General features: G+C 46.4%; 1 protein-coding gene and 1 pseudogene across 1 annotated transcript; both read right to left on the reverse strand.

The window, feature by feature from the left end:
- Window positions 1-1,039: 1,039 nt before the first annotated feature.
- Window positions 1,040-2,333, reverse strand: LOC135566757 (uncharacterized). Its single transcript, XM_065014376.1, has one exon. It carries the CDS (start codon window positions 1,939-1,941, stop codon window positions 1,333-1,335), a length of 609 nt encoding a protein of 202 aa, XP_064870448.1. The 5' UTR covers window positions 1,942-2,333; the 3' UTR covers window positions 1,040-1,332.
- A 676-nt stretch (window positions 2,334-3,009) lies between these two features.
- On the reverse strand, window positions 3,010-18,485 carry LOC115122312 (kinesin-like protein KIFC3; annotated as a pseudogene).
- Between the last annotated feature and the right edge of the window lie 301 nt (window positions 18,486-18,786).

Here is an 18,786-nt window from a genome sequence, read left to right on the forward strand (position 1 = left end):
AGCAGGCCACACTAACACCCTGGTCCATGGAGTTAACATGCCCCCTGCTGAGACTTCAGCAGGCCACACTAACACTCTGGTCCATGGAGTTAACATGCCCCCTGCTGAGACTTCAGCAGGCCACACTAACACTCTGGTCCATGGAGTTAACATGCCCCCTGCTGAGACTTCAGCAAGCCACACTAACACTCTGGTCCATGGAGTTAACATGCCCCCTGCTGAGACTTCAGCAGGCCACACTAACACCCTGGACCAGAGACTACCTGAAGGTAGCTGTACTAACACCCTGGACCAGAGCTAGTACAGCCCAATCCATCACTTACACAAAACTCAGATTGATCCTACACACTACAGTACCTTTTTAAAATAGGCCATGTCTATATTGGAATCAAAGAAGCTCACGTGTTATCATATAGAAGATATAGCTTGATAGTTAATACTGCAAGAATAGAACAGCACAGATGTGTATCTACTGTGACACTCATCTCTTGGAGAACATGTTACATCTTAATGAAACATCTCTAAGCATTGTGATGGTGGAAATAGCATTCAAGGCCTGTATTCCCAAAATGTCTGAGTAGAAGTGCTGATCTAGGATCAGTTTTGCCTCTCAGGTCATAATGAAGACTGTTATAATAACTACAGGGAGTTCCTGATCCTAGACCAGCACTCATATTCTGAGATGCTTGAAACATACAACCCCTGATGAAGAACTCCTGGCAATTCAGTCAAAGGAAACAGCATGTTTTGTTTAGTTGTGGTTCTAGTGGGAAGTTTCAAAGGTAGAGGTTGTCTTGGCACTCGGGTTAGTGTGTTGTTGATGATGATGTCATACTGGTTGGTGCATCATGCAGATGAGCTGATGACAAGGGCCTTTTCTGAACAGGTGCAGACAGGAGACAGTAGAGACTTCTTATCTGAACAGCAGCAGACAGGAGACAGTAGAGACTTCTTATCTGAACAGCAGCAGACAGGAGACCGTAGAGACTTCTTATCTGAACAGCAGCAGACAGGAGACAGTAGAGACTTCTTATCTGAACAGCAGGAGACAGTAGACTTCTTATCTGAACAGCAGCAGACAGGAGACCGTAGAGACTTCTTATCTGAACAGGAGCAGACAGAAGACAGTAGAGACTTCTTATCTGAACAGCAGCAGACAGGAGACCGTAGAGACTTCTTATCTGAACAGTAGCAGACAGGAGACAGTAGAGACTTCTTATCTGAACAGTAGCAGACAGGAGACCGTAGAGACTTCTTATCTGAACAGCAGCAGACAGGAGACAGTAGAGACATCCTATCCCTTCAATCTTATCTGTTATCCTGATGACGTTGTCACGGAGACCTCAAGTCATAGCCCTTCTTTATCAGGATAATTTTAGACTCAGCTGGGGTCTGTTCAGGTGGGTGTAACGTTACAGCTGGGATCTGTTCAGGAGGATGTAACGTTACAGCTAGGGTCTGTTCAGGAGGATGTAACGTTACAGCTGGAGTCTGTTCAGGAGGATGTAACGTTACAGCTGCGGTCTGTTCAGGAGGATGTAACGTTACAGCTGGGGTCTGTTCAGGAGGATGTAACGTTACAGCTGGGGTCTGTTCAGGAGGATGTAACGTTACAGCTGGGGTCTGTTCAGGAGGATGTAACGTTACAGCTGGGGTCTGTTCAGGAGGATGTAACGTTATAGCTGGGGTCTGTTCAGGAGGGTGTAACGTTACAGCTGGGGTCTGTTCAGGAGGATGTAACGTTACAGCTGGGGTCTGTTCAGGAGGATGTAACGTTACAGCTGGGGTCTGTTCAGGAGGATGTAACGTTACAGCTGGGGTCTGTTCAGGAGGATGTAACGTTACAGCTGGGGTCTGTTCAGGTGGATGTAACGTTACAGCTGGGGTCTGTTCAGGTGGATGTAACGTTACAGCTGGGGTCTGTTCAGGAGGATGAAACATTACAGCTGGGGTCTGTTCAGGAGGATGTAACGTTACAGCTGGGGTCTGTTCAGGAGGATGTAACGTTACAGCTAGGGTCTGTTCAGGAGGATGTAACGCTACAGCTGGGGTCTGTTCAGGAGGATGTAACGTTACAGCTGCGGTCCGTTCAGGAGGATGTAACGTTACAGCTGGGGTCTGTTCAGGAGGATGTAACGTTACAGCTGGGGTCTGTTCAGGAGGATGTAACGTTACAGCTGGGGTCTGTTCAGGAGGATGTAACGTTACAGCTGGGGTCTGTTCAGGTGGGTGTAACGTTACACTCAGCTGGGGTCTGTTCAGGAGGATGTAACGTTACACTCAGCTGGGGTCTGTTCAGGAGGATGTAACGTTACAGCTGGGGTCTGTTCAGGTGGGTGTAACGTTACAGCTGGGGTCTGTTCCAGGAGGATGTAACGTTACAGCTGGGGTCTGTTCAGGAGGATGTAACGTTACAGCTGGGGTCTGTTCAGGAGGATGTAACGTTACAGCTGGGGTCTGTTCAGGAGGATGTAACGTTACAGCTGGGGTCTGTTCAGGTGGATGTAACGTTACAGCTGGGGTCTGTTCAGGAGGATGTAACGTTACAGCTGGGGTCTGTTCAGGAGGATGTAACGTTACAGCTGGGGTCTGTTCAGGAGGATGTAACGTTACAGCTGGGGTCTGTTCAGGAGGATGTAACGTTACAGCTGGGGTCTGTTCAGGAGGATGTAACGTTACAGCTGGGGTCTGTTCAGGTGGGTGTAACGTTACAGCTGGGGTCTGTTCAGGTGGGTGTAACGTGAGCGAATGGAATGGCATCAAACACCTGGAAACCATGGAAACCATGTGTTCTTCCCAATTAAGGTGCCACCAACCTCCTGTGCATGACATGAACAGACATTATGATCGGTAGACTAGAGAATCTGCAATATTCTCAATATTTAATCTCACTGAATACACACCTGGTAGCTTTTATACTGACTGACTGATAAACAGACTGATGGGTTGACTGACTGGCTGGCTAGCTGGCGAACTGATAGACAGACTGATAGACTGACTGGGAAGAGGGGGTTGTTTGATGTTGTTATTGCTTGTTGATGTATTTGGTTGGCTGCGTGTCTGTTGAGTCCCTGGAGTCCTGGTCGTCCATGGGAACAGGAAGTTGGATGACTTCAGGAAGGGGAGTTCTAGTCACACTGATGGCTTCCTCCTCCTCTCTGTATCTTCCTGGCTGCAGGCCCCAGCTCCACCTTACAAACCCTCTCAGCAAACTTCAGAGAACACATGGTCTCTCCCACGTTACTCTCCAGAGCAGACACCTGGAGGAGGACCAGAGGATCAGAGAGGACACTTCCAGACAGATATGACAGTATAATCAGTGTGTTTGATGTAGTGTACTGTATGTTGTGTAAGCCAGGCTGCACCACCTTAGCCTAGTTGTCTTGTAATGTGTAGGCTAAATACAGTATGGACTTCTCCATTCAGAATGCTTTTTAGTCCAGGACAAGGTAGGACCCCTACTCACAAGGCAGGAAATACGCTCGACCTCATCTTTACTAGATGCTGTTCTTCCACTAACCTCATTGCAACTCCCCTCCAAGTCTCCGACCACTACCTTGTATCCTTTTTCCCTCTGCTCTCATCCAACACTTCCCACACTGCTCCCTACTTCGGATGGTATCGCGCCGTCCCAACCTTCGCTCTCTCTCCCCCCGCTTCTCTCTCCTCTTCCATCCTATCATCTCTTCCCTCTGCTCAAACCTTCTCCAACCTATCTCCTGATTCTGCCTCCTCAACCCTCCCTCTCTCCTCCCTTTCTGCATCCTTTGACTCTCTATGTCCCCTATCCTCCAGGCCGGCTCGGTCCTCCTCCCGCTCCGTGGCTCGCCGACTCATTGCGAGCTCACAGAACAGGGCTCCGGGCAGCCGGCGGAAATGGAAAGCTTCGCCTCCCCTGCGGACCTGACATCCTTTCACTCCCTCCTCTCTACATTTTCCTCTTCTCTCTCTCTGCTGCTAAAGCCACTTTCTACCACTCTAAATTCAAGCATCTGCCTCTAGCCTAGGAAGCTCTTTGCAACCTTCTCCTCCCTCCTGAATCCTCCTCCCCCTCCTCCTTCTAAGATGACTTTAATCAGCCATTTTTGAAAGAAGGTCGACGACATCACGATCTCGTTTGCCTAAGTCAAACGACACCGCTAGTTCTGCTCACACTGCCCTACCCTGTGCTCTGACCTCTTTCTCCCCCTCTCTCCAGATGAAATCTCGCGTCTTGTGACGGCCGGCCGCCCAACAACCTGCCCGCTTGACCCTATCCCCTCCTCTCTTCTCCAGACCACTGCTAAAGCTAACTCTCTCTCCTCTGCTCTCATCCTTCTAGACCTATCGGCTGCCTTCGATACTGTGAACCATCAGATCCTCCTCTCCACCCTCTCCGAGTTGGGCATCTCCGGCGCGGCCCACGCTTGGATTGCGTCCTACCTGACAGGTCGCTCCTACCAGGTGGCGTGGCGAGAATCCGTCTCCACACCACGTGCTCTCACCACTGGTGTCCCCCAGGGCTCTGTTCTAGGCCCTCTCCTATTCTCGCTATACACCAAGTCACTTGGCTCTGTCATAACCTCACATGGTCTCTCCTATCATTGCTATGCAGACGACACACAATTAATCTTCTCCTTTCCCCCTTCTGATGATCAGGTGGCGTAATCGCATCTCTGCATGTCTGGCAGACATATCAGTGTGGATGACGGATCACCACCTCAAGCTGAACCTCGGCAAGACGGAGCTGCTCTTCCTCCCGGGGAAGGACTGCCCGTTCCATGATCTCGCCATCACGGTTGACAACTCCATTGTGTCCTCCTCCCAGAGCGCTAAGAACCTTGGCGTGATCCTGGACAACACCCTGTCGTTCTCAACTAACATCAGGCGGTGGCCCGTTCCTGTAGGTTCATGCTCTACAACATCCGCAGAGTACGACCCTGCCTCACACAGGAAGCGGCGCAGGTCCTAATCCAGGCACTCGTCATCTCCCGTCTGGATTACTTGCAACTCGCTGTTGGCTGGGCTCTCTGCCTGTGCCATTAAACCCCTACAACTCATCCAGAGACGCCGCAGCCCGTCTGGTGTTCAACCTTACCAAGTTCCTCTCCACGTCACCCCGCTCCTCCGCTTCTCTCCACTGGCTTCCAGTTGAAGCTCGCATCCGCTACAAGACCATGGTGCTTGCCTACGGAGCTGTGAGGGAACGGCACTCAGTACCTCCAGGCTCTGATCAGGCCCTACACCCAAACAAGGGCACTACGCTCATCCACCTCTGGCCTGCTCGCCTCCTACCACTGAGGAAGTACAGTTCCCGCTCAGCCCAGTCAAAACTGTTCGCTGCTCTGGCCCCCAATGGTGGAACAAACTCCTCACGACGCCAGGACAGCGGAGTCAATCACCACCTTCCGGAGACACCTGAAACCCCACCTCTTTAAGGAATACCTAGGATAGGATAAAGTAATCCCTCTCACCCCCTTAAAAGATTTAGATGCACTACTGTTCCACTGGATGTCATAAGGTGAATGCACCAATTTGTAAGTCGCTCTGGATAAGAGCGTCTGCTAAATGACTTAAATGTAAATGTAAACAAGGCTTAATGTCCGGGAAGCCAGCCCTATGAGTATACATATAGATGGATATACAGACATTGTAATCTGTGTGTATCAGACTGTCCTGAGTCCCTACCTGCACCCCCATATCAGACGTACTGTTCTGTCCTGAGTCCCTACCTGCACCACCATATCAGATGTACTGTTCTGTCCTGAGTCCCTACCTGCACCACCATATCAGACGTACTGTTCTGTCCTGAGTCCCTACCTGCACCACCATATCAGACGTACTGTACTGTCCTGAGTCCCTACCTGCACCACCATATCAGACGTACTGTTCTGTCCTGAGTCCCTACCTGTACCACCATATCAGACTGTGCTGTTCTGTCCTGAGTCCCTACCTGCACCACCATATCAGGCGTGCTGTTCTGTCCACGGGTCCCTACCTGCCACCATATCAGACGTACTGTACTGTCCTGAGTCCCTACCTGCACCACCATATCAGACGTACTGTTCTCTGGAGTCCCTACCTGTACCACCATATCAGGCGTACTGTTCTGTCCTGAGTCCCCCTGCACCACCATATCAGACGTACTGTTCTGTCCTGAGTCCCTACCTGCACCACCATATCAGACGTACTGTACTGTCCTGTCCCTAGTCCGTACCTGCACCACCACCATATCAGACGTACTGTTCTGTCCTGAGTCCCTACCTGCACCATATCAGGCGTGCTGTTCTGTCCTGAGTCCTACCTGCACCACCATATCAGACGTACTGTTCTGTCCTGAGTCCCTACCTGCACCACCATATCAGACGTACTGTTCTGTCCTGAGTCCCTACCTGCACCACCATATCAGACGTACTGTTCTGTCCTGAGTCCCTACCTGCACCACCATATCAGGCGTACTGTTCTGTCCTGAGTCCTACCTGCACCATACCATACCTGCCACCATATCAGACGTACTGTTCTGTCCTGAGTCCCTACCTGCACCACCATATCAGACGTACTGTTCTGTCCTGAGTCCCTACCTGCACCACCATATCAGACGTACTGTTCTGTCCTGAGTCCCTACCTGCACCACCATATCAGGCGTACTGTACTGTCCTGGTCCTACCTGCACCACCATATCAGACGTACTGTTCTGTCCTGAGTCCCCTACCTGCACCACCATATCAGACGTACTGTTCTGTCCTGAGTCCCCTACCTGCCACCATATCAGGCGTACTGTTCTGTCCTGAGTCCCTACCTGCACCACCATATCAGGCGTACTGTTCTGTCCTGAGTCCCTACCTGCACCACCATGGCGTCTTGTTGCCCCTTGCCCAGTGAGTCCTGCAGCAGGTATGTGAGGCGACTGTTTCTGAAGGGGATGTGTTTCTCCTTCCCCCTCAGAGCCTGGATAACGTCCCCCAGAGCCAGCAGGGAGCGGTTGATGTTCTGGGCCTCCTTCAGCCTCTCTCCTTCAGCTCCTGACTTCCAGACCCTCTCAGAGCCAGCCAGGTCCACCAGGTTCAACTTGCCTGCAGATGTCACAAAAAAAAATCCCCGTTAATGTAATATTTTCTGGTCCCTTGAATCGTGTCAATATTTGGAACGGCCCACTTGCCAAATGAGTAGTGCACCCGGACAAAACACACCTCGCCGACGACGCTGAAAAGCAGCGGGCGTCGATGAGCGGTGGTGATTCAGCATGTAGATCTCGTGATGAACAGAAAATGACAGCCGCTGTTCTGATCACAATAGGACAGCCACCTGCTGCTTCTAACGGTTAGTTGGCACTGTGTGTCCCCATCTCTAAGGTGTGGCGTGCCTGATCACAGGCAATAGGGCAGCCACCTGCTGCTTCTAACGGTTAGTTGGCACTGTGTGTCCCATCTCTAAGGTGTGACGTGCCTGATCACAGGCAATAGGACAGCCACCTACTGCTTCCTAGCCGGTTAGTTGGCACTGTGTCCCGTCTCTAAGGTGTGACGTACCTGATCACAGGCAATAGGACAGCCACCTGCTGCTTCTAACGGTTAGTTGGCACTGTGTGTCCCATCTCTAGGTGTGAGCGTACCTGATCACAATAGGACAGCCACCTGCTGCTTCTAACAGTTAGTTGGCACTGTGTCCCATCTCTGAAGGCGTACCTGATCACAGGCAATAGGACAGCCACCTGCTCTCTAACGGTTAGTTGGCACTGTGTGTCCCATCTCTAAGGTGACGTACCTGATCACAATAGGACAGCCACCTGCTGCTTCTAACGGTTAGTTGGCACTGTGTGTCGTCTCTAAGGTGTCTACCTGATCACAATAGGACAGCCACCTGCTGCTTCTAACGGTTACCTGTCCCCATCTCTAAGGTGTGACGTACCTGATCACAGGCAATAGGACAGCCTGCTGTGCTTCTAATGGTTAGTTGGCACTGTGTGTCCCGTCTCTAGGTGTGACGTGCCTGATCACAGGCAATAGGACAGGCACCTGCTGCTTCTAACGGTTAGTTGGCACTGTGTGTCCCATCTCTAGGTGTGACGTACCTGATCACAGGCAATAGGAGCCACCTGCTGCTAACAGTTACCTGCTGCTGATCACTAGGACAGCCACCTGGTTAACGGTTAGTTGGCACTGTGTGTCCCGTCTCTAAGGTGTGACGTACCTGATCACAGGCAATAGGACAGCCACCTGCTGCTTCTAATGGTTAGTTGGCACTGTGTCCGTCTCTAAGGTGTGACGTACCTGTGGTCTTGGCCCCGCTGGCCAGGTCAGTCCCCAGCACAGTGATCATGAGGAGGGCATGAGCGAGCTGTGCTGGTTCATCTGGGTCCCGAAGGTGATCCTGTTACGACGCGCCTGCGCCAGAAGCTACACAGGAAGTGACAGATTTCATGGAAATGTGATATAGAATTATAGGAAACTTGCACATGGTATATTTTCATCTGATTGTATACACTTTCCCATTACAGTAAATGAACCATTAGGGTTCTGATGGAGATGTAGAGCACGGCTCAGCAGGTAGGTGCACGGCTCAGCAGGTAGCGCACGGCTCAGCAGGTAGAGCACGGCTCAGCAGGTAGAGCACGGCTCAGCAGGTAGAGCACGGCTCAGCAGGTTGCGCACGGCTCAGCAGGTAGAGCAGGGCTCTTGCAACACCAGGATTGTGGGTTCTACTCCCTGGGCAACCCATACGTAAAATGTTTGCCGGTTGACTGAAAGTTTCTTTGAATAAAAGCGTCTGTTAAATGGCTTAATACAGTATATTAAATTATTATTCAATTCGAGGTCGAAAAGTCAAGGAAATTATCTATTGATATGTTGGGAGAAATCAGTCTCACTGAAAAGTATACAGTTGCAAAATTCAGGTAACTCTCCCCAAATTCCCAGGTTTTCCAGAAATAATGTTTGGAAGATTCTACCAATCAGCAGGAAATAAACAGGAAATCTCTGGAAAGTTACCAGGACTTTCACCCTGAGAAAAATAAATGTGAGTCTCCTCACTTTCTTGATGTGTTGGAAGCTCTTGACCTCTATGAGCCGGAGTCCAGGGACGTGTAGCTGTCCTGTTCCGTCTGGGTTGATCTTAATGTCCAGCTTCTCTCCATCCTTACTCAGCAGGTCTCTGGGGACAGAACAGGAGCTTATTGGCAGTTTATCACCACACTAACTTAAAGCACTTTTCATATATTTAGGCCTCATTTACTAATATAAAATAATATAGTAGCACAAAGATAAAAACGGAAGACTCGAATAATGAATCATAAAACATATCACCACTTCTAAATGCTGGGATATTTTTCTGCCAGTCATTGAAGGGAAGGAGAGCAACTGGGAAGGTACCTGAGCACCTCGTTGTAGATCTCCACAGAGCTGACAGTCACGGTGTACGTCCACATGTCCTTCCTGTCCTCTATCTCACTAAACAGGTGTTTCAGAGCACGCTGGTTGATGCCTGGGTTCTCTGTGCTGCCCTGACGACAACAAAGGATGGAGATTTTGATACAACGAGTCAATTTCAATCAAATGTTCAGCCTTATTTAACAACAACACATTTATAAACCTTACATTACACATTCGTATGCAGTGCTACAACACACCTCCATGGTGTAGGTCTTCCCAGAGCCAGTCTGCCCATAGGCAAAGATACAGACGTGATATCCATCTATACAGGATGTCACAAGGGGCTCGATCTCCTGGAAGACCTTAGACACAGTAGAAAACCAAAGGTTAGCGAGTGTGTATCGTTCACAGTCACTGCTGTGTTTTGAGTCACACCACAGAAACTGAAATACCACCACTGAGTCATCATGGCGTCCACTCATTTAAATAGATAGAGAAGTGACAGCACTGTGTCTCGTAATGGAGACTGAGTTTCTCAGTACCTCTTCCTGAGTGGCCTGAGGGTGGAAGACACGGTCCAGTTCAAAGTTATGGCTGCGGCCCTGCCCTTTCAGCACGGAGAGAGCTGATTCGTTGTTGGGGTCCGTGGTTACCACCACCGATTGGCCCTCCTCATGCTGGTCCTCCTTCAGAACCGGCTTCACACGGCACAGCACACGGATGTTGCCTAGCAACAATGACAGTTTATTTTAATAATGATACAGAGTTATATAGAATTGCCATTTTTCCCTCCTCGAGTCTCTTCCTTCATCTGGAAGTTGTTTCAACATACCTTTGAGCTCGACCAGCTGCTCGTGGTACTTCCTCCGCAGTGCCACCTCCTTCCTGTACTTCTCCAGGAGGTCCTTGTTGGCCTCCGACATCTCACTCATAGCTGCTGATATCTACACAGACAGGCCAGAGATAAACGGTGAAATCTCACTCATAGCTGCTGATATCTACACAGACAGGCCAGAGATAAACGGTGAAATCTCACTCATGGCTGCTGATATCTACACAGACAGGCCAGAGATAAATGGTGAAATCTCACTCATAGCTGCTGATATCTACACAGACAGGCCAGAGATAAACAGTGAACACACACCACACCTTTTCAGCTTGGCCTTTAATTAATGTTATATCTTTACTGTAACTTCAGACATCGTTTTCTCTTTACATCTTTTCTGCTGCCTTCTGTAAGTTTTTTTTATCTCTTTCATTTGATTGATTGCACTTTAAATCAAGTTTGATTTGACTTGAAACAACGCGGGTTAATCCAGCAGCAGTGTTTTGTGGGACCTGTTTCTTGGCGTCGGTGATGGCTGCTCCGTAGAAGTCGGAGAAGTTGCGGACCTGACTCCTCAGGCTGGCGTAGTCTGTCTTCATGGTGCGCAGGGTCGGAGGGAGCGCTGTCAGACGCTTCTGCAGGTCTGCCACAGGACACACACACACACACACACACACACACACACAGACACACACACACACACAGACACACACACAGACACACACACACACGCACAGATACACACACACACACAGACACAGACAGACACACACACACACGCACAGATACACACACACACAGACAGACACACACACAGACACACACACACACAGACACACACACACACACACACAGACACAGACAGACACACACACACACACAGACACACACACACACAGACACACACAGACACACACACACACACACACACACACAGACACAGACACAGACACAGACAGACACACACACACACACAGACACACACACACACAGACACACACAGACACACACACACACAGACACACACACACACACACACACACAGACACACACACAGACACACACACAGACACACAGACAGACACACACAGACACACACACAGAGAAAGAAAGAAAGAAAGAAAGAAAGAGAGACTGTCACAGATGCTCAATGGTGATGTGATGAGCATGAAGCACAACATCCTATGAATCAACAGCGCTCCCAGATTCAACAAGCCCATCATAGCATATCTGCACAGCCTGTAGAAGCTTCTGAAGGTTGTACTAGATGGGACTCACTAAAGAACTGGTCCTGCAGGCTCTGGAAGTGTTCTACGGAGCAGGTCGCTGCAGCCTTCACAGCCTCCTCCTTCTTCTCCTCCAGGTGACCTATCTCCTTCAGCAGTTCCTCCTGCAGTACACTGATCTCCCGCTCGTACGCTGCAATCTGGGAGAGGCAGTGCCATTCACATTCAGCATATGATGATGAGGTTCATGAGTTGGAATGCGTCCCAAATGCCACCCTGCTCCCTATTTCGTTCACTACTTTAGACCAGGGCCCATTGGGCTCCAGCCAACATGGGCCCAGTAGTACGTGACATAGGGAATAGGATGCCATATTGGATGCAGACAATAACTTGCATAGCTTGGTAGGAATGAAGGTTAGTAATTATACACTATAGTTTCTTCTTCTGGTTAGTAATTTAACTGTTAAATCTCGTCATTGTGAACTTTGAAGTAGAATACATTTTTTCTCAGGAATGTAATATTTCTTCATGAATATTTCACAGAATAATATTTCACAGGATGTTCAAACCAATACTGTGACTTTTCATTGGTTCTCACCTTGTGTTGCAGGTGACTTTTCATTGGTTCTCACCTTGTGTTGCAGGTGACTTTTCATTGGTTCTCACCTTGTGTTGCAGGTGACTTTTCATTGGTTCTCACCTTGTGTTGCAGGTTACAGCTGAATTCATCTGACTTCCTGATGTGCTCCTCCAGTTGTCTGCTCTTCTCGTTCTGATTGGTCAGTTTCTCTGACAGCTGCTCGTTCCTCTCTCTGGCCTCAGCCAACTGCCTCAGCGTCACCGGTGACTCCACCTCCACAGTTTGAGTGACAATCTGTCCCGGAAAATACCAATGAAGGTTATAACCTCATTTAATATAAAATCATTTATTCAACAAGACCAGTTTCTGATTCCAAACCATCAGAAAACTGTTATCAGATTCATTTGAATGAATCCGGGACCGAGTGGCGCAGCAGTCTAAAGCACTGTATCACAGTGGTAGAGGCATCACTACAGACCCGGGTTCGATCCTGGGCTGTATCACAACCGGCTGTGATCGGGAGTCCCATAGAGCGGGGCACAGTTGTCCGGGTTAGGGAAGGGTTTGGCCGGGGTAGGCCGTAATTGTAAATAAGAATTTGTTCTTAACTGACTTGCCTAGTTAAATAAAGGTAAAATAAGAGAATGAGAAGGTATTGTATATACAGCAAGGTGTCTTTTTCAGACAATCCCTACCTTGACCTGTGGCTCTTTGGCCCTCTCTTTATCCAGCTCTAGCTGCAGCTCCCTCACTCTCTCCTCTCTTCTCCTCTGCTCCTCTCCTCTCCTCCACTCGCTTTGTTCGCTCTGTCGCTCCAGGTGAGACAGCTGATCAGCCCTCTGCTGCAGGGAACTCTCCAGGTGCTGCACCCGGCTGCGCAGGTTCTCATTCTCCTACAGGGGGAGACAGAGAACACCGTTAGAGAGAACATTCTCCTACAGGGGGAGACAGAGAGCACCGTTAGAGAGAACATTCTCCTACAGGGGGAAACACAGAGCACCGTTAGAGAGAACATTCTCCTACAGGGGGAGACAGAGAGCACCGTTAGAGAGAACATTCTCCTACAGGGGGAGACAGAGAGCACCGTTAGAGAGAACATTCTCCTACAGGGGGAGACAGAGAGCACCGTTAGAGAGAACATTCTCCTACAGGGAAACACAGAGCACCGTTAGAGAGAACATTCTCCTACAGGGGGAGACACAGAGCACCGTTAGAGAGAACATTCTCCTACAGGGGGAGACAGAGCACCGTTAGAGAGAACAATCTCCTACAGGGGGAGACAGAGCACCGTTAGAGAGAACAATCTCCTACAGGGGGAGACACAGAGCAAGACCATATTCACACATAAATGTGTGTTATAGATCTGTCATTCTCATTGAAAGCAAGTCTAATAAATGGTAGATCTGTTCTATGTGTGCTATTTCTATGTGTCCTGTTCTTAAGTTAAATTTTTACGCTGTTTCAGCTTCAAACAACTTAAAATGCAATATTTGTGGTTATTGTATAGGGACTAGTGTTCCGTTTGGGACTGCTTCTCACCTTGATGAGTACAGAGCTGGACTGGGAGGGGATGACAGAGAGCTGCTGCAGGAGGCCCTGGGTGACAGTCAGACTCTGTTTCAGACTCTCGTTCTCCGCTGACAGACACACAACCCGCTTCTCCGAGTCTGTGGCTCCCTGAGGAGGAACACAATGGATTACACTAAAGCATGACGAACAGGTTATATCACACTAAATCATGATGAACAGGTTATATCACACTAAAGCATGAACAGGTTATATAACACTAAATCATGCTGAACAGGTTATATCACACTAAAGCATGATGAACAGGTTATATCACACTAAAGCATGCTGAACAGGTGATATCACACTAAAGCATGATGAACAGGTTATATCCATTAAGCATGATGAACAGGTTATATCACACTAAAGCATGATGAACAGGTTATATCACACTAAAGCATGATGAACAGGTTATATCACACTAAAGCATGCTGAACAGGTTATATAACACTAAGCATGATGAACAGGTTATATCACACTAAAGCATCAGGGGGAGACACAGAGCAAGACCATATTCACATATAAATGTGTGTTATAGATCTGTCATTCTCATTGAAAGCAAGTCTAATAAATGGTAGATCTGTTCTATGTGTGCTATTTCTATGTGTCCTGTTCTTAAGTTCAATTTTTACGCTGTTTCAGCTTCAAACAACTTAAAATGCAATATTTGTGGTTCTTGTATAGGGACTAGTGTTCCGTTTGGGACTGCTTCTCACCTTGATGAGTACAGAGCTGGACTGGGAGGGGATGACAGAGAGCTGCTGCAGGAGGCCCTGGGTGACAGTCAGACTCTGTTTCAGACTCTCGTTCTCCGCTGACAGACACACAACCCGCTTCTCCGAGTCTGTGGCTCCCTGAGGAGGAACACAATGGATTACACTAAAGCATGACGAACAGGTGATATCAGACTAAAGCATGCTGAACAGGTTATATCACACTAAAGCATGATGAACAGGTTATATCACACTAAAGCATGATGAACAGGTTATATCACACTAAAGCATGACGAACAGGTTATATCACACTAAAGCATGATGAACAGGTGATATCACACTAAAGCATGATGAACAGGTTATATCACACTAAAGCATGATGAACAGGTTATATCACACTAAAGCATGATGAACAGGTTATATCACACTAAAGCATGATGAACAGGTTATATCACACTAAAGCATGCTGAACAGGTTATATCACACTAAAGCATGATGAACAGGTTATATCACACTAAAGCATGATGAACAGGTTATATAACACTAAAGCATGATGAACAGGTTATATCACACTAAAGCATGCTGAACAGGTTATATAACACTAAAGCATGATGAACAGGTTATATCACACTAAAGCATGATGAACAGGTTATATCACACTAAAGCATGATGAACAGGTTATATCACACTAAAGCATGATGAACAGGTTATATCACACTAAAGCATGATGAACAGGTGATATCACACTAAAGCATGATGAACAGGTTATATCACACTAAAGCATGATGAACAGGTTATATCACACTAAAGCATGACGAACAGGTTATATCACACTAAAGCATGATGAACAGGTTATATCACACTAAAGCATGATGAACAGGTTATATCACACTAAAGCATGCTGAACAGGTTATATAACACTAAAGCATGATGAACAGGTTATATCACACTAAAGCATGATGAACAGGTTATATCACACTAAATCATGATGAACAGGTTATATCACACTAAAGCATGATGAACAGGTTATATCACACTAAAGCATGACTGAACAGGTTATATCACACTAAAGCATGATGAACAGGTTATATCACACTAAAGCATGATGAACAGGTTATATCACACTAAAGCATGATGAACAGGTTATATCACACTAAAGCATGATGAACAGGTTATATCACACTAAAGCATGATGAACAGGTTATATCACACTAAAGCATGATGAACAGGTTATATCACACTAAAGCATGATGAACAGGTTATATCACACTAAAGCATGATGAACAGGTTATATCACACTAAAGCATGATGAACAGGTTATATCACACTAAAGCATGATGAACAGGTTATATCACACTAAAGCATGATGAACAGGTTATATCACACTAAAGCATGATGAACAGGTTATATCACACTAAAGCATGATGAACAGGTTATATCACACTAAAGCATGATGAACAGGTTATATAACACTAAAGCATGATGAACAGGTTATATCACACTAAAGCATGATGAACAGGTTATATCACACTAAAGCATGATGAACAGGTTATATCACACTAAAGCATGACGAACAGGTTATATCACACTAAAGCATGATGAACAGGTTATATCACACTAAAGCATGATGAACAGGTTATATCACACTAAAGCATGATGAACAGGTTATACCAGTCAATACCGGTCCCACAATGTTGCCTGTTTGTTGCCTAACCAGTATGATTTCCCTATAGGTTTAAAACCAAGCCAGTGAAAGATACCTCAATGCTGACACACCACAGGGATTTTCACACTACACCATTTTGTCTCTGACTACAGCAGCAGTGTAAACATGTACCGCGGCAGCTTTGCTGATAACAAATGGAGCAGATTGTCTCGAATGCTTACAGAGTCCGTTCTCAGTCTGGTTAGCTCCTCCTCCCGCTCCTCGATGCAGCTCTTCAGTTCGTCGATCTGGGGAGGAAACAGGAAAGAAGTATGTAGGTCTGTGGTCTTGTACAGAAGCTTAAAGGAAGAAGATGGGATTTAAAAGGGCCAGTTGGATGCTGAAAAAGAGAGAGAAGGTTTTTTTTTTTTTTGTTCATCGATTGGAAATGTGCATTTGACAGTGTGCGGGTACTGTCATAATGTTTTTAAAGTATGAATTATGACTCATAGCACGCTAACTTCAATCATCTCCAAACTGCACGCAGAAACATACAAATGGTATTCATGAGGACACCTGTCTCTGGGGAAGTAGAAAAAGACCTACATCTCTAAATCTCTCATTATCCCTTTAAACATGAACACCCCATAACAGGGTTAGGGCCAATTTAAATTCAATCAATTGAAGATGTTAACTTTATTAGACCAGATGGCTGACAAAACAACCATGATGATGGCAATTAGACAAAGTTCTGTGTTTGTGGCCAAATCCTCTGAAGTTAATAGTGGCTGTTTAAACCACTCTGAACCATGGAATACAGTTAGAGTATGGATGGATTACAGTTAGAGTATGGATGGATTACAGTTAGAGTATGGATGGATTACAGTTAGAGTATGGATGGATTACAGTTAGAGTATGGATGGATTACAGTTAGAGTATGGATGGATTACATGGATTACAGTTGATCCTGGCCCATAGACGACTTCCAGGGTAAGGAACCATCTGACTGACGATACGGTGTAAAAAAAAGTTAGCTATCCTTTAATTGAATTTACAAATCAATCATTGCAAATAGGGCATTAAATGGTCAAGGATTTCTTACTAAACTGAATCTGATAAGCTTTAGTAATTGTGTTTATGAGCCCAAGCGCTTCCCACGTGCAACAAAGGGACAAGTGGGAAATGTCTGAAAACAGTCAAATGGCTGAATTGAGAAGCGATGAAAAGGATTAAATGATGTGTTTCGTGTCGTTTGTTTTGTTTTGTTACCATGACTACAAGTATCACTGAAATAATGCTCCTGTAGCATATATGTTAACACATATTGTTCAGATGTATTGTATCATATAAGGGACAAATATGTAATAAACATTTTAATACTAAATGTGTTACATATATATGAGCATATAAGTATTATGTATATATGCACATATATGTGGATATAAGGCAGAAATATTTGTCACATATATGAAAACGGCCCATTATTGTGTATCCCAACATATATGTGACATATCTAGTGCCCTCAGAAACTGTTTCAAACCTATTGACTTTTTCTACATTTTGTTGTGTTACAGCCTGAAGTTAAAATGGCTTAAATCCAGATTTTGTGTCACAATACCCCATAGTGTTAAACGTAATGATGTTTTTTAAAGTTTTTACCTATTAATAAAACATGAAAAGCTGAAATGCAGTGGTTTAAAGTATTTAAGTGAAAATACTTTAAAGTATTACTTAAGTAGTTTTTTTTGTGGTATCTGTACTTTACTTTACTATTTACATTTTTGACAACTTTTACTTTTACTTCACTACATTCCGAAAGAAAATAATGTACTTTTTACTCCATATATATCCCTATATCCCTAAGCCTGGTGAAGTTATTAATTACACTTTGGATGGTGTATCAAAACACCCAGTCACTACAAAGATACAAGCATCCTAACTCAGTTACCAGAGAGGTTAGAAACTGCTCAGGGCCAACCCACAGCTCTCTGCTTCCTCCCCCAACAGGATGGATAGCCTATTCTCATCAGAGAGGTTTTTGAAACCTTGAATAAGGGTTTAAAATTTGGGGAAATGACACTCTCTAATTGTTTTATATTTTTGACATTTTGTCAGGAAATGCAGCTCCGTCTCAGGTTCTGCTGTTGTGCAGTGGTTTCACAGCCTTTCCTCTACAGGGAGACAGGTTTTCCTGTGTCTAACCTTCTCAATGGCAAGGCTGTGATCACTGAGCCTGTACTTTCTCTCTCTCTCTCTCTCTCTCTCTCTCTCTCTCTCTCTCTCTCTCTCTCTGCTCTCTCTCTCTCTCTCTCTCGGTGTGCATGCGTGTTTACATTCGTGCATGCATATGCATGTGTGATGGACTGTACCTGATGTTGGAAGACCTGTACTCGTGAGTGTCGGTCCTGTTCTCTCTGCTCCAGTTGGGAGTGCAGCAGCCGTAGTTCTCCCCTCAGCTGGCTCTTCTCTCCCTGTAGTCCATACAGAGACTCTACCAACCTGTGGAGCCCTGCCCCGGCACCAGGGACATCAGCACCACACTCACCTAAAGGCAGACAATACTCTAGGATTATGACAGACATCTTTGTCATTATACTCATTATCATCAGCAGCAGTATTATCATCATCATCATCACCACCATCATCAACATCATCACCAACATTAGCATCATCATCATCATCATCATCATCATCATCATCATCATCACCACCACCACCATCATCACCGTCATCATTATCAACATTATTATCACCACCATCATCACTATCACCACCATCATCATCACCACTATCGCCTCTATCCCTCACTATCACCACTATCACCACAATCATCATCACCACTATCACCATTACCACTATCACTCTTATCACCACTATTATCAT

Source organism: Oncorhynchus nerka, unplaced genomic scaffold (genome assembly GCF_034236695.1).
Source record: "Oncorhynchus nerka isolate Pitt River unplaced genomic scaffold, Oner_Uvic_2.0 unplaced_scaffold_3445, whole genome shotgun sequence".
Classification (NCBI taxonomy): Eukaryota; Metazoa; Chordata; class Actinopteri; order Salmoniformes; family Salmonidae; genus Oncorhynchus; species Oncorhynchus nerka.